The 15,782-nt window shown below is 36.0% G+C and overlaps 1 protein-coding gene across 1 annotated transcript in view; it reads right to left on the minus strand.

The window, feature by feature from the left end:
• The window catches only part of LOC106870186 (autophagy-related protein 2 homolog B), a 161,172-nt gene that overhangs the window by 119,954 nt on the left and 25,436 nt on the right, over nt 1-15,782 (minus strand). Inside the window, exons 2-7 of the mRNA XM_014916188.3 lie at nt 15,486-15,654; nt 14,558-14,704; nt 10,176-10,281; nt 5,425-5,623; nt 3,290-3,487; nt 1,324-1,420 (exon numbers count right to left, since the gene is read on the minus strand). Coding sequence (XP_014771674.1) covers nt 1,324-1,420; nt 3,290-3,487; nt 5,425-5,623; nt 10,176-10,281; nt 14,558-14,704; nt 15,486-15,654 — 916 coding nt within the window. The remainder of the gene's footprint in view (nt 1-1,323; nt 1,421-3,289; nt 3,488-5,424; nt 5,624-10,175; nt 10,282-14,557; nt 14,705-15,485; nt 15,655-15,782) is intronic.

Consider the following 15,782-nt stretch of genomic DNA (forward strand, 5'->3'; position numbering starts at 1 on the left):
GTGCGGGTGGCACATGAGATGCACCATTTTGAGCGTGGCCGTTGCCAGTACCGCCTGACTGGCTCCCGTAGGATTTTCGAGTGAGATCGTTGCCAGTGCCCCTGGACTGGCTTGTGCGGGTGGCACATAAAAAGACACCATCTTGAGCGTGGCCGTTTTCGTGCGGGTGACACGTAAAAGCACCCACTACACTCTCTGAGTGGTTGGCGTTAGGAAGGGCATCCAGCTGTAGAAACTCTGCCAAATTAGATTGGAGCCTGGTGTTGCCATCCGGTTTCACCAGTCCTCAGTCAAATCGTCCAACCCATGCTAGCATGGAAAGCGGACGTTAAACGATGATGATGATGATGATGATGTAAAACATTCTGGGAAAGAAAGACTCATCATAATGGTTTGTGTAAGGTCTGAGAGGGGGTGAAGGCACCATACAGGTGATGAGAGAAAGAGGGACAAATGAGTTGAGAGGGCCTGAGTGAAGGTGGCACAAGAGCAATCAGTTCCAAAGAGCAATCAGTTCCAAAGAGCAGAAACTACTGTAGAAATGATAGAAAAAGCAAAGAGATGCTACATAATACAGTGTGAAATATTGAGTTTTAAAATTAATATTCAGATGAGAATAATTGAAAATTGTATATGTAATGAAATTGTGTAAATAAGAAAGTGTGAACATACTCACACATGCACAAATAATATATATACATTCATAAGGTTTTTACTTCAAAGAATTTATTTAAAAAATTTTTCTTTGTAAACCATCAAAACAGGTCCATGAGCGGCTGTGTTGTAAGAAGTTTGCTTCCCAATAACTTGATTCTGGGTTCATGCCCACTGCATAGCACCTTGGACAAGTGTCTTCTACTATAGCCTCGAGCCGACCAAAGCCTTGTGAGTGGATTTATGCAGATGGAAACTGAAAGAAGCCTGTCATATCTGAGTGTGTGTCTTTGTGTCAGTCCACCACCACCATGTGATAACTGGTGTTGGTGTGTTTACGTCCCCACTACCTAACAGTTTGGCAAAAGGGATCGATAGAATAAGTACTAGGCTTAAAAAATAAAAAAGTACTGGGGTCAATTCATTCGACTAAAAATTCTTCGAGGCAGTGCCTCAGCATGGCCACAGTCTAATGAGTGAAATGAGTAAAAGATAGAATTTAAAATATATGCTTGATTGAAAAGAGAGCTGAAGGAGAGATTCAACGCTTTCAATTCTCACTGAAAACAGGATGTATACTCATACAATAAGGATATACTCATAAAACAGAATATACTCATAATACAATTATTTTATTAAATTTCAACATTGTATAGAAAAATAACACACCTGATGATGTGAAACAAGATAGAATCTCTAAGAGCACATGAACTTGACGGGGACCCATTAAAATATCTAGAGATCCAACTTGAAGGTCAACTTCCAGCTGAAATCAAGAATGTTCATATTAACAGAGGTCAATATAAGTTTACTGAAGAAATAAAAATAAAAACAAATCTAAATTATATATCTAATTTCCATAGGTATGCTGATACTAATCTCTCCTCTTCCCCCACCCCATCATCATTATTACCTCTTTTTATCCATGCTCGTATGGGTTGGATGAGTCGTCTTCTCCCATCCAAGTATCTTACCAATTGTCACAGTTATTTCCTCTTATCCTACTTGAGACTCAGCCTAAACTTTCATCGCTGACCATGTCTTCTTTGGTCTTCCTTTTTCATTCTGTTCACTGGAATCTCTCAGCACTTTTTTTTTTACTCAACTGTCATTCCCTATATGCATCACATATCAATAACAATGCAGTCTAAAGCAGCAAATTGGCAGAATCATTAGCACACCAGACAAATGCTTAGCAACATTTTGTCCATTTTTACATCCTGAGTTCAAACTCATCAAGGTCAACTTTACCTTACCAGTTGAGCATTGGGGTCAATGTAATTGACTTAACCCCTCTTCCAAAACAGCTAGCCTTGTGCCAAGATTTGAAACCAATAACAATGTGGTTTTCTCTCTTTTACACTACATTTGATTTCTCTCACATCCAGATTTTTCTGAACTCAAATGTGTTCTGGTATTTACATATGTAAACATTACTCATTCAGTAGAATGTGTCTGTTAAATTTTCTTTCCAGCTTTTGCAGGTTAATTCTGTTTACTTATTTTATATCCATTCTTCAACAGTGATGCACAGCAATGAAGTTAAAATTTTAAATTTTTGAGAATTTAGATATTACAAAGATTTCTAGGAACACAATTTTTGCAGTTATAATGTTCTTCCTCATATCAAATATTTGATTAATATTGTAAAACTGTGATCAGTAATTATTAACAGAAACAATGATGAAAATAATGGAGCTGTGTGCAGGTTACTTTGGTAAGTTAAAGTAACTTGTAAACATAATACAAAAGAAATTAGGCAATGGAGATTACTATTAGAAAATAAGGATCTTTCTGAACTGATGGGCACCACTTGTTTTCTTAATGAAACACTTTCAAACTTGGGGTACTGGTAGAATGTGTCATATAAAACATCTTTTTCTCTTAGCCTAGTTGTCGTATTTCTGTAATTTCAACCAATCACTGATGTCTATTCAGGTGAATACAGTTACTGCTGTTTTTGTAAACAATAATTTTTGCCAGTGTCAAGACCGTTATTCCCTGTTAATTAAATCGTTATTAGTAAAGGTTTAGGGTTTTAGGGTTAGGGTTCGGGTTTTAGAGTTAGGGTTAGAGTTTTAGGGTTAGGGTTTTAGGGTTAGGGTGTTAGGGTTAGGGTTATGAGTTAGGTTGTGGCAAAAATAATCATAACCCTAAAACTAACCCTAACTCTAAAACCCTAACCCTAAAACTGTAAAGCTAAAACCAATACAAATGCACGAACGATGTTATAAATAACAGTACCGCCAATAGTTGTTGTTGACAAACAACGGCACTAATTTTATTCAAGGGAAAAGATCCCATTACACTGCTAGAATATGTTGTTTATATTTCATAGCAGTAATTGTTTTCACCTCAATAGACGTCAGTGATTGGTTGAAATTACCGAAATACGACAATTTTTTACATGAAATAACTTCGAATACAAAATTTTTAATCTGTTCTATAACACAAAATATATAAGTATACGAAGTTTGAAAGTGTTTCGGAACCAAAAACACTACATAAAACATTAATGAAAAGTGTTGCCCGTCAATTCAGAAAGATCCGAAAATAAAAACTAAGTACAACTGTATATTTTTTATCATTACAAATAGATTTACATTATAGCACCAAAGAACAGAATTCTGTATACCTTCGGTCCTGCAACAGCTTCATTTTGTTTCATTTTCATTTTAACTTCAGTAATTCCAGAGAGAGCAGCAACATGAACTGAAGGTATGCCACTGGATGTAATTGCATTCAAAGACAGTGGCTGTTGAGTTAACACATCAGGACTATTCAAAGAACTGGATTTGCATAGGGGAGGGGAATTGTGGGCAGATTCAAACAGCTGAAATATAAATTTAAATAAGTATCATGAAACACATACACACACACATTATTAGATGCATGCATTTATGTCTTTATATGGTTGTATCTAACCAACAGTGTTGCACTGTGGCTTTTCAATTGTTCCAGTAGTAAATAGATATCATAGGAAGCAACAGGTTACTGAAGTAACCAACAGTAGAAAAATAAAATTGATGAAATATTTCATAATGCTGTCAACAATGTACTGTAAACTGATAAGCTGATATTCTTTTACCACTAAGCTTGTGGAAAAGTGTTGATGTAGAACAATAATAATAATTGTTCAGAAGAAAATCCCATGTTGCACCTAATATAACTTCATAATAGAAATATAATTGTCCATTTGCAAAGGTTTGAGCCATTTAGTTATGAAGATGGATAAGAATGAGCTTTTTAATTTTGACTTAATTCATGACTTCAAGCTTGTTAATTGTTTCATTATATTCAATAATCATTAACTGTCTTATGATACTTGTTAAAGTGTGTGGCTAAGTGGTTAGGGCATTAGACTCACAAGCGTGAGTTTGATAGCCGGTGGCACATTGTGTCCTTGAGCAAGACACTGTATTTCACATTGCTCCAATCCATTCAACTGGCAAAAATGAAGTGTACCTGTATTTCAAAGGACCAGCCTTGTCACATTCTGTGTCATGCTGAATTTCCCTGAGAACTACATGAAAGGTCTGCATGTCTGTAGAGTGCTCAACCACTTTTACATTAATTCCACAAGCAGGCTGTTCCATTAGTTGAATCAACTAGAAGCTTTGTTGTTGTTACCAACAGAGTGCCAGTGTTTTCATACTTATTACCTATATTGTGTGGAGGCGCAATGGCCCAGTGGTTAGGGCAGCAGACTCGTGGTCATAGGATCGTGGTTTCGATTCCCAGACTGGGTGTTGTGAGTGTTTATTGAGCGAAAACACCTAAAGCTCCACGAGGCTCCGGCAAGGGATGGTGGCGAACCCTGCTGTACTCTTCCACCACAACTTTCTCTCACTCTTTCTTCCTGTTTCTGTTGTGCCTCTAATTCAAAGGGCCAGCCTTGTCACCCTGTGTCACGCTGAATATCCCCGAGAACTACGTTAAGGGTACACGTGTCTGTGGAGTGCTCAGCCACTTGCACGTTAATTTCACGAGCAGGCTATTCCGTTGATCGGATCAACTGGAATCCTCGACGTCGTAAGTGACGGAGTGCCAACAACCTATATTGTAATATTCATATCTACAACAGTAATTTGCTATTTCACCATCATGATGCTTAGTAGATATAACAATACATGAGAGAAAGAGAAACAGAGACACAATCTGAGTCAAAGGATAAAAAAATAATTTAGGTTAAAGACGATGATTTTTTTTGTAAAAAACTATCTTCTATCTTTTATTTGTTTCAGTCGTTAGACTGCAGCCATGCTGGGGCACCACCTTGAAGAATTTTTAGTCAAATGAATCGACCCCAGCACTCACTAATTTTTGTAAAGCCTGATATTTATTCTATTGGTTGGTACACCAACACCAGTTGTGAAGCAGTGATGGAGGACACACATACACACACATATGTATGTATATATTGATACATATACAATGGGCTTTTTTCTGTTTCCATCTACCACTCACAAGGCTTTGGTTGACCTGAAGCTGTAACAGAAGACATTTGCCAAAGGTGCCACACAGTGGGACTGAACTCCAAACCATGTGGTTGTGAAGCAAACATCTTGCCACACAGCCACACCTGTTTTACAAATTATATCTCTCTCTTTCCTCAAATTAAAGACGTCTTCTAAAACATTATTCCTGACCTCTCAACCTATGATATTTTGAAACTAAAAATACATTCTCCTTCCCTGAGTTTCTTGGTCAGTATGAATGGAACAATGTCAACAGTTACAAATATACAAGAGAAAATGAAGTAAAACTAACTTGTGTTGAAGAGTCACTCGAGCTGCTATGTGATGTGTTGTACAAATCGTCTGGATGAACTACACACTCTTCTATATGAAATGTCACTCCAGACAACTTGAAATTTTTGCAAGCAATAGCTGAAGGCTCCCACTTTTTCCTGCCAGAAGGATCAGTTGCAACACTTTCGTTCACTGCCATATCATCAAAAAAGTCCATTCTAGTAAGCAAAAGGAAATATAAACAAAGATAAGATAGATATATAATCATATATATATATATATATATATATATATATATATATATATATATATATATATATATATATATATATAATGTATGCATGATTCATAATGCTTCTTTGAATAATGTGTGTGTGTATATATAAATATATATATATATATAGATATATATATATATATTTAATTAATAAATTCAATAATGGGATAAAAATCTTTAACAAGAATTTGTGTGGCATTATTCTGTAGTAATGCCCTTATATATATATATATATATATATATATATATATATATATATATATATATATATATATATATATATATATATATATGTATATGTATATATATAAATACTGAAAAGTTTCTGGCTTTAAGAATATTGTGAAAAGCCTGGTTGGAAGCCTAGCCTTCTGAGTTCTTTTATGGGGTTTAGAAAAACTGCAATAAGTGTGTGAATCTGAGACTGGAATATGTTGAATAAATTCATAATTAACTGATCCTCCAGTATTTCTTTTTTACCCAAAGTCAGAAACTGTGATGCTTTAAATAAAAATAACTACAGGGGTATCAAATTGCTGGATCAGGTGGTGAAAGTTACGGAGAGGGTCATAGCCCAACTTATTAGGGAAAGAGTCAGCCTAGATGAGACGCAGTTTAGTTTTGTGCCAGGTAGAAGCACCACTGATGCTATATTTCTGGTAATGCAACTGCAGGAGAAATACCTAGCCAAAGATAAACCTTTTGTTGACTTGGAGAAAGCCTTTGACAGGATCCCCCAGTCCCGTATCTGGTGGTCAAAGCAGAAACTAGGGATAGACGAGTGGTTAGTAAGAACCGTATAAGCCCTGTACAAAGATGCTGTCAGTAAGGTGAGGGTTGGCAAAGAGTGTAGGGAAGAATTCCGGGTAGAAGTAGGGGTTCACTATGGATCATCACAGTCCTCCAGGCAATAAGAGAGGAATTCAAGACAGGCTACCCCTGTCTGATGACCTTGCTCTAATTGCTGAGTCACTACCAGAACTAGAGAAGCAGTTTCAGGTGTGGAAACAAGGTCTAGAATTGAAGGGACTTAGAGTCAACCTAGCAAAAACCAAAGTCCTAATAAGTAGGAAGGCAAACAAGTCACAGACCCTTTCAGGTAGATGGCTCTGCTCAATCTGTAGGAAAGGAGTAGGTAGAAACTCCATAAGATGTACCTGGTGTAAGCTATGGATACATAAGAGGTGCAGCAATATCAAAGGAAGGTTAACCAGGAAGATAGTTTTTATGTGTGGCAGATGCACAGGGGCAATAAACACTGAAGATGTACAGAAAACAGATTCTATCACATGCTGAGGGAAAAACTAGAAGTAGTTGATAGCTTCCACTATCTAGGCAACCAAGTCTGTCGTAGGGGTGTGTGCTCTGAGAGCATGCTACAGTAAGGAGAGCTTGGGCAAAGTTCAGAAAGCGTCTACCTCTGGTGGCAACAACGGCCTCTCGCGCAGAGTGAAAGGTGGACTGTATGATGCATGTGTGCAAACAGCCATGCTACACAGTAGTGAAAGATGGGCCATGACTACTGAGGACATGCACTGGCTTGAAAGAAATAAAGTTAGTATGATCCACTGGATGAGTAATATCAATGTGCATACACGACAGAGTGTAAATGCCCTGAGAGAAGAGTTGGACATAAGAAGCATCAGATGTGGTGTGCAAGAGAGACAACTGCACTAGTATGCTCATGTGTTGCATATATATGGATGAGGAAGCTGTTTGAAGAAGTGTCACACCCTAACAGTGGAAGGAACCAGTGGTATACTCATGTGCTGCATATATATGGATGAGGAAGCTGTTTGAAGAAGTGTCACACCCTAACAGTGGAAGGAACCAGTGGAAGAGGTAGGCCTAGCAAGACATGGGATGAGCTGGTGAAGCATGACCTTTGAATGTTGGGCCACTGATGCCAGTGTTGTATAATCGGCCCATTTTTAAAAGTACCCTTGAAGTGTCAGGCGATATGATGTGCTTAAGAAGACCAGTTTAGTCAATTTGTGGCCAGTGCTGCCTGACTGGCACCTGTGCTGGTGGCACGTAATAAGCACCATTCAGGCATGGGTCAATGCTAGTGGTGCCTGACTGGTTCCTGTGCCGGTGGCATGAAAAAGGCACCCACTACACTCTTGGAGTGGTTGGCATTAGGAAGGGCATCCAGCTGTAGAAATCTTGCCTGATCAGTGCAGCCTACTGGCTTGCCAGTCCTCGGTCAAACCATCCAACCCAGGCCAGCATAGAAAGCGGACATTAAACGATGATGATGATGATGATTTGCATTTGATTATTTTGTATGATTCAAGTATCTTTTTCATTCTTTAGTCTTGGCTCAATAATGGTATGTTCTGTTGGATAATACTGAATGTTTCTGTGTTTCTTGGGTTGTGTATTTATTCTAGATATCCACTTAAGAGAGTTGTTATGTTTGTCTATTTTTATTGTCTACCCTAGATGTGTTTCCTGGAGTGAATTCTTTTTCAATGCAGGCAAAATAACGGACTCTTAATTATGGAAATGTCAATAACCAGTCTATTTAGTTTAATTTGTAATTATGCAGTATCATCTTATGGAAATCTTATGAACCTATGTTTGTCATTATGGTAAATTCTTAATTTTTGGAATATGTTTGTCTTATGTAACAAGCTTCAAAACATCTGGTAATCAAGTACTTTAAAGTCAAAAAGGCTGACCTTCTCCAAGGCATGTATAGCAAGTATTGTTCTCTATGGAGATGAAACCAGGACTACACAGAAGAAGCCTCAAGATTGGCTTGATGGTATGTATGCCAGACTTCTCGTGAGCATTCACAACATCTCAGGGTAAGGGCAAAAGGTTAAGTAGATTTACGGATACATTCTACCTATCCCTAATACCATTCTTCAATGCAGAATAGGCTTTGCTGGCAACTACAATTGTACTGAACATCAGACTATTTCACATTGATATATTTTGGAGTTTCCCTTAACATATTATTGGATAAAGGCCACTCATCTACACTGATGTCATGCCTAGAGACATGCAACATAATTCTGCACACCTACCAAAGCTAAAGGGTGGGGGCACAGATTCCTTACAGAACAAAGTGAAACACATCTCAGCCTAGGTCTCTTCACGAACAGTATATTTTGGTGTTATTTTTTAAATCTTGCAGTGCTTGTTTGAGTTGTTCCATGTTATTTCTTCTATTTGTTGTTGAGTTGGTGTCTATTTTTATTACATTCACCCCAGTGTAACTCTTCAAGTTTATTGCTAATCTTTATAATGGGTTTATCTCTCAGGACTCCATAGAAAAGTATGATTCCAATTTCTCCTCACCCTTATTGTCATATTTCAGCCATAGTAAGCAGAGGCTGATACCGAAGTTCACTGGTTTCACATCTGCTTTTCTGTATTAGCAGAGGATGGACAGAAACTTACATGAGGCAGGATTTTATAGTGGGATGCTTTTCCTGTCCCCAACCCTTACCCATTTTTCGAGTAAGATATCTTTTGCTTTTATTCTATAACTAGTCTGAATGTTAATAATGAATGTGAACATAACAGAGTTTTGTTCAGAAGGTGACGATCAAACCTATGGGATTTCAAATAACTGCATGGACATACACACACACCACCACCATCATCATCATCATTATCATCATCATCCTTTAAAATTTGTTTTCCATGCTGGCATGGGTTGAACGGTCTGACCAGAGCTGGTAATCAGAAGAGCTGCACCAGGTCCCAGTCTGATTTGGCTTGGTTTCTACAGTGTGTGCTTTTAACATGACACCAGCATGCTCAAATACAATGGGCTTCTTTCAATTTTCATCTGTCACATTCACTCACAAGGCTTTGGTCAGCCCCGGGCTATGATAGGAAACAGTTGCCCGAGGTTCCACGGAGTGGGGCTGAACCTCAGAGCATGTGGTTAAGAAGCAAACTTCTTACCACACAACCATGCCTCTGCCTATAGAGACACCTGCACTTGTAACATCTGTATTGTAATTAATTTTATGTAATAATTTTTATCTTATTTGATCTTATTCTTTTTATTTGGTCATCAATTTTTGAAGGAAGAATTATAAGTCATTGAATTAACATCCATTTATTACTTATTGCTACTTATTTTATGAACTTAGAAGAAATGAAAGACAAAGTCTCTCTGGGATCTTGGAAGGATTTGAACTCAAAATATATAAAAAAAAAAAATGAAAAGAAAAATCTAAATACAGTAAGGTGTCTGTCTTTAGTCTCTATTATGTCAAAGAACAAAGCTCTTAAAGTGGCCACTTAACCGGCTAGAAGTAATAGCCAAAAACTCCTTCAAATAATTCCCAGGTTTCTAAACAAAAATGAACACGCTAAGTAATATAGTCCTAGATACATAATGTTTGAAAATGAAATGGACATGGCTAGATTGCTATTAATATATATGATCATAGCTGACCTAGCACTAAAATAACAATAAACTTAGTGCCCTAAATTTTACAATGAAAATTACAACTAGTGTTACTTACCGTTGTATTCTCATCTCTAATCTTGCCTTTTGATTTCCAGAATCTTTTAGGATATGATCAAGGCAAATAGATATGTCGTGAACACTTATTTTCACTCTTGATAACACTGGAGTGGAAAAAAAAAAATAATAAATGCATATAAATACAAATAAAAAAATGAAAAAATATGAGTGATAATTTTTATGAGGGGGTACCCAAAAGTAACCAGAAACATCCTGTGGGACAGGCCCGTTGTAGCTCAGGCTTCTGCTGCGAGAAGCCACTTGATACGACCCTCAGGCATCAGTCTGTTGACCAGCAGCGTCTAGTGAGACTGTACTGCCACGTAGTGTGTCTTTGTTTTACAGTGCTTCTCCTCTGTTCATTCGTTTTTGCAATGGCTAAAATGAAGGAACAGCAAGTTTCTATAAAATTCTGTTTTCTGTTGGAGAAAACGGTGGCTGAAACAGTTGTCATGCTTCAAACAGCTTACAAAGACACTGCCATGAACCAAACAGAAGTTTACAAGTGGTTCCACTTGTATGAGAACCATTTAGGAAAGGTCACTTGTTGCTTGAAAACCAACCCTGTTCAGGGTGAGCATTAACTTACCAAACAAATGAAAATATCTCGAAAATTCATGAACTAATCTTGGAGGACTGTCGCCAACGAGTGAGGAATTGCAATTGAAAAGAGTTGCAGCAAAATTTGTATCTCGTTTGCTCATAGAAGATCAAAACTAGTCACAATGGAATGCATGTCATGAACTGAAAGAACAGTTGGAAGTTGATCTGGACCTTTTTCACAGGTGATGAAAGCTAGTGCTACGGCTATGACCCAGAAACAAAGTAGCAATCAAGTCAACCACACCCCAAAAAGGTGCGTCAAGTGAAGTCCGATGTCAAGACAATGCTGATTTGTATCATTGATACAAAAGGAATTGTCCACACAGAATTTGTTCCTCCTGGTCAAACTGTTAACCAGACATTTTGCTAGACAGTTCTGAAGCATTTATGAGATGTGGTGAGACAAAAATACCCTGACCTGTGGCAAAGTGTAGAGTGGTGGTTTCATTAATGCACCTGTGCACAACTCCTTGAGTCTGAGAGTTTTAGACCAAAAATGGCATGACCCTACTTACCCACCCTCCCTATTTACCAAATCTTGCTCCCTGTGACTTCTTTTTGTTCCCCTGAATGAAAAAAGTCCTTAAAGGAAAACGTTTTGCAGATGTGGAAGAGGTGAAGAAAAAAAACAACAGAGTTGTTAAAAGGCATCACTTTGCAAGAGTTCCAGGACTACTTCAAATAGTAGAAAATGAATCTGGACTGATGCATTGCTTCAAATGGAGAATACTTTGAAGGCAATAAAATGTAAACATGTAAAACTAAGAGAATAAAATAATATTGCAAAATTCCAGTTTCTTTTGGGTAACCCCTCGTATATACTACTTAACATTTTCTGGAAAAAACAAGCAGAAGGATTTAGTAAAATATTGAGGTGAGCCTTGTGAGTCAGAGTGGCTGTTCCATTACATGTCCCTTGCAATCTGTTGGATCAATGCCTTTTCCATTTTGTCAGCTGGAACCATGAGACGGACTGACAAGCCGTTCTAGATATTATTTGTTACTTATTGTTTTATCTAATAAATTATAATTTAACAAAAGAAGACAGGTTCCATATTACAACCTGTAATCTCATGCTATATTATTAATGCTGATCCTTCATTGGACACTAAACTCGGCTTGTGAAGACCTGTTGGGGCAAGTGAAATTGAAATCGTGATTGAACCAAATTCGATGACTGGCACCTGTACCAGTGGAGCGCTAACAGCACCGTCCGAGCGTGATCATTGCCAGAGCAGCTGTCTGGCTTCCGTGCCAGTGGTATGTAAATAGCACCATTTGAGCATGATCATTACCAGCATCGCCTTACTGGCACGTGAAAAAACATTCGAGCAAGGTTGTTGCCAGTGCCGCTGGACTGGTTCCTGTGCAGGTGGCACGTTAAAAACACCATTTTGAGTGTGGCCGTTGCCAGTACTGCCTGAATGGCCTTCGTACTGGTGGCATGTAAAAGCACCCACTACACTCTCGGAGTGGTTGGTGTTAGGAAGGGCATCCAGCTGTAGAAACTCTGCCAGATCAGATTGGAGCCTGGTGCAGCCTTCTGGTTCGCCAGTCCTCAGTCAAATTGTCCAACCCATGCTAGCATGAAAGTTGAACGATGATGATGATGATGTATGTATGTGTACGTGTATGAATGCATGTATGTATATATATGTGTAAATGCGCATGCATGCATATACGCATGTATGTATGTATGTGAGCATTTATGTAAGTGTGTAGACATGTCTGTGTGTGTGTATATGTGTATGTACATGTAAATGCATATTTATGCACTGATATGTGTATCTATTCAAGTAGTATAACTGTTACTCCATCGAAGGTTGTATACATATATAAGTTCCAAGCACATGATCACAGATCAAGTCACTTGCTATGCAAGCACATCTCTGTAAATAGAAAGATTATCTCTATGAAATGTTATAAATTTCGTATTGACACAGACCAGCCCTCACATACATATAGTGTGCTTAATAACATACCAAACGCAGAAAGACACACACACTGTGAGATATATATACACACTCATACACTCACACACGTCATCATCATGGTTAGAATTAAAAGTAAAAGTATAAAAGTGAAACATATAGTGTGTTTAATAATGTACCTAATGCAGAAAGACACACACCCTGTGAGACATATACACACTCATACACTCACACACATACATTCACAGACAGACACAGTCATATACAAAATGTAATGGCATCATCATCGCGGTTAGAATTAAAAGTAAAAGTATAAAAGTGAAACAATATATCACATTACAATACAGATGTTATTTCTTCACTTTTATTCTTTGAGCTTTGACATGTGATACAGAACCAGTGCCAATGTTGCATTGTTTTAATCCCAAAAAGTTATATGTTGACTCTCAAGAGGTCTGATAGCATTACCAAGTAAAATTTGATTTGATTTGGTTGAGCCATTTGAGAATGCATTGGGAACAGACAGAGAGATAAAGGATTTTAAATATATATAATTACCATTTTTATGTAAGAGATAGTACAGTTTATAATAATCGTAACTTTATACATTTGTTTTAATATCAGCATGTTTAGAAGAAACTTTTAAATTAATGAATCATTGATTAGAAGTTTTTTTTTTAATGAATTTTGTGTGTGAATAAAATATATCCTTATTTATTTTTTCATAAGAGTATATGGAAATCTTTTTAAAAATATATTTCCTACTCCACCATAAATTCTTAACATATGATATAGATTTTATCATATAGATTTTATATAATAAAAATGGGTAGCAATTATTTTAGATTAAAATATCTTTAGATTAATATCATTAAAGAGGCATAAGAACATTTTATGACCATTGTAATTGTTTGGTCAATTTAATTTATTTTATCTATTTGAATTTTGGTTTTGTTTTTATTATATTTATTATATTTTTAAATTATTAATGCTCACACTTATAAACATATGTATATTTTAAATCAATCTATTTTATGATTTAGCAGTCCTCACATGAAAGTTTTGTCTGTTTTTTAGGCAAATATTACCCTGACAAGATTCATATACATAAATGTGAATTTTTTATAAATTCACTAGTGGATATGAATTGAAACAAATTGTAAGATATATGTTTGTTTTAATTATTTGTTATATTATATTATATTATATCTTTTTATACTATAATTATATCATATTATAATCTTAATAAATTTATATGTCAATTGTATTTCTCTATTTCCTTTAATATTTATATATTGAAAATTATACCAATTTAAGTTCTAATTTTTTCTCTACTATATTGTGGTATTTGACTGAAGAACCAATGAAAATTGGATGTTTTCCATCCCTTTGAAGGAAATTGTTTTTTCCTTGGATTGAATAATAATAATAATATATGTATATATATATATATATATATATATATATATATATATATATATATATATACATGAGTACTGGTATCCCATGGTTTCATAAAATAGCGATATTCTTTATGTTCCTTGTTGACATTATGACTGTTTGCTCTGAGCCTTCAAAGACCAGCAAAAGGAAGAGTATCTACTTGCAAAATCCTGCTTCAAGTGCATCCTCTTCCAGCATGGAAAAATGCACATTCAATGAATGAATGAATAAAATATAAAAATAATAAATATTATAAACAATAAGCAACTTCTCTAAAAATCATTGAATTTTCAACTAATTAGTAGGGTAACAGAATATTTCAGAGTAAGAACATTGATATACTGAAAAGCAAAAGCAGAAAATTCTCAAAACTTTGTCATAGTAGAATAGGAAAATATCTCACCAGAATCAATAGTGTCAGCAAAAGTATTTGCACCATTATATTTGGTGTTTTCTTCACTAATTTTTTCATTTCGAAGCATCTCTTCAGCCATCTGCAAGCTAGATGTCATACTTGTTATACTTGAAACCATTTCTTCAAATGAAGGCCCTATGAAAATAAGATAGCTTTAACTTTACACCAAGAAAGTATTTAGAACTGCTGAAATTATCTGTGACACACAAATAGAAATTTTTAAAAAATAAACAACTGAAGAAGGTATTGAATTTTTAGCTAAAGAGTCTGAGAATATATATCTGCATTATAGGGGGAAAAGCATAACATATCAACATTGTACACAAATTATTTTCATACCCTTTACTTTCTTAACCCTCAAGTGTTTAAACCAGCCCAAATATTTTTTTTTGTTTTTTGTTCAAAATGGCCAGATTCTGCCTTTTACACCTACCCTACAATGTCATTCTGAAAATAAACAATTACGTTATGGAAATGTTGAAGCTACAATATAATGCATGATCAATTCAAAACAATGTGAATAAATAAGCATTGCATTTGACAGAGTAATCTGAATGTTAGGTGGTTAAATATTTTTGATATATAAATATTTGCTGTTTTACTACTAGTTTTCAAAACCAAGTAGATATCTAAATGTAGATATCTTTAAAACTAGTAGTTCATCTTACAACTGATCCCAAAACCATGAACTAGGAGTATAGGGAAATCTGTACTCAAGCAAATTGATAGAAGAAAAGTTATAAAGCTGTTTCCTGAGGCTCAAGGTTATTACTGTAGTAGACAATATTTATAATAAAATTCTACATTCAAATTCACCATGGGCCTTACAGCCCCCACTCCATGAGTTACCCTGTGTACAATTGTGATTATAACAAGATAGAAGACTAAATTTTCATTGACATATATTCAAAATTACCATTTTCTGAGCGGCATTTTGGTCTGAGTTCTAGTTTCAATCCATGAACCTCAAATAGGGTGCTGCTCCCTAGCAATGTTGACCATGGTATGGAAACTGTTATTTCATCAATAACACTGCTTACTAACTCTACAGGTACTGAGTAGGTCTTCAGCCATTGGTTGATAAACTGCAAAATAAAAGTCCAAATAACATAAAAGTAAAAACAAATAAGTAGGGAAATACACAAAACAAAACAAAAACTACAAGGATAGGCTGAAAAGTTTATAGGCTGACAATGAAGGAGTGATGCTAGAG

This window comes from Octopus bimaculoides, chromosome 3 (assembly GCF_046866305.1).
Source record: "Octopus bimaculoides isolate indiv1 chromosome 3, ASM4686630v1, whole genome shotgun sequence".
Taxonomy (NCBI): Eukaryota; Metazoa; Mollusca; class Cephalopoda; order Octopoda; family Octopodidae; genus Octopus; species Octopus bimaculoides.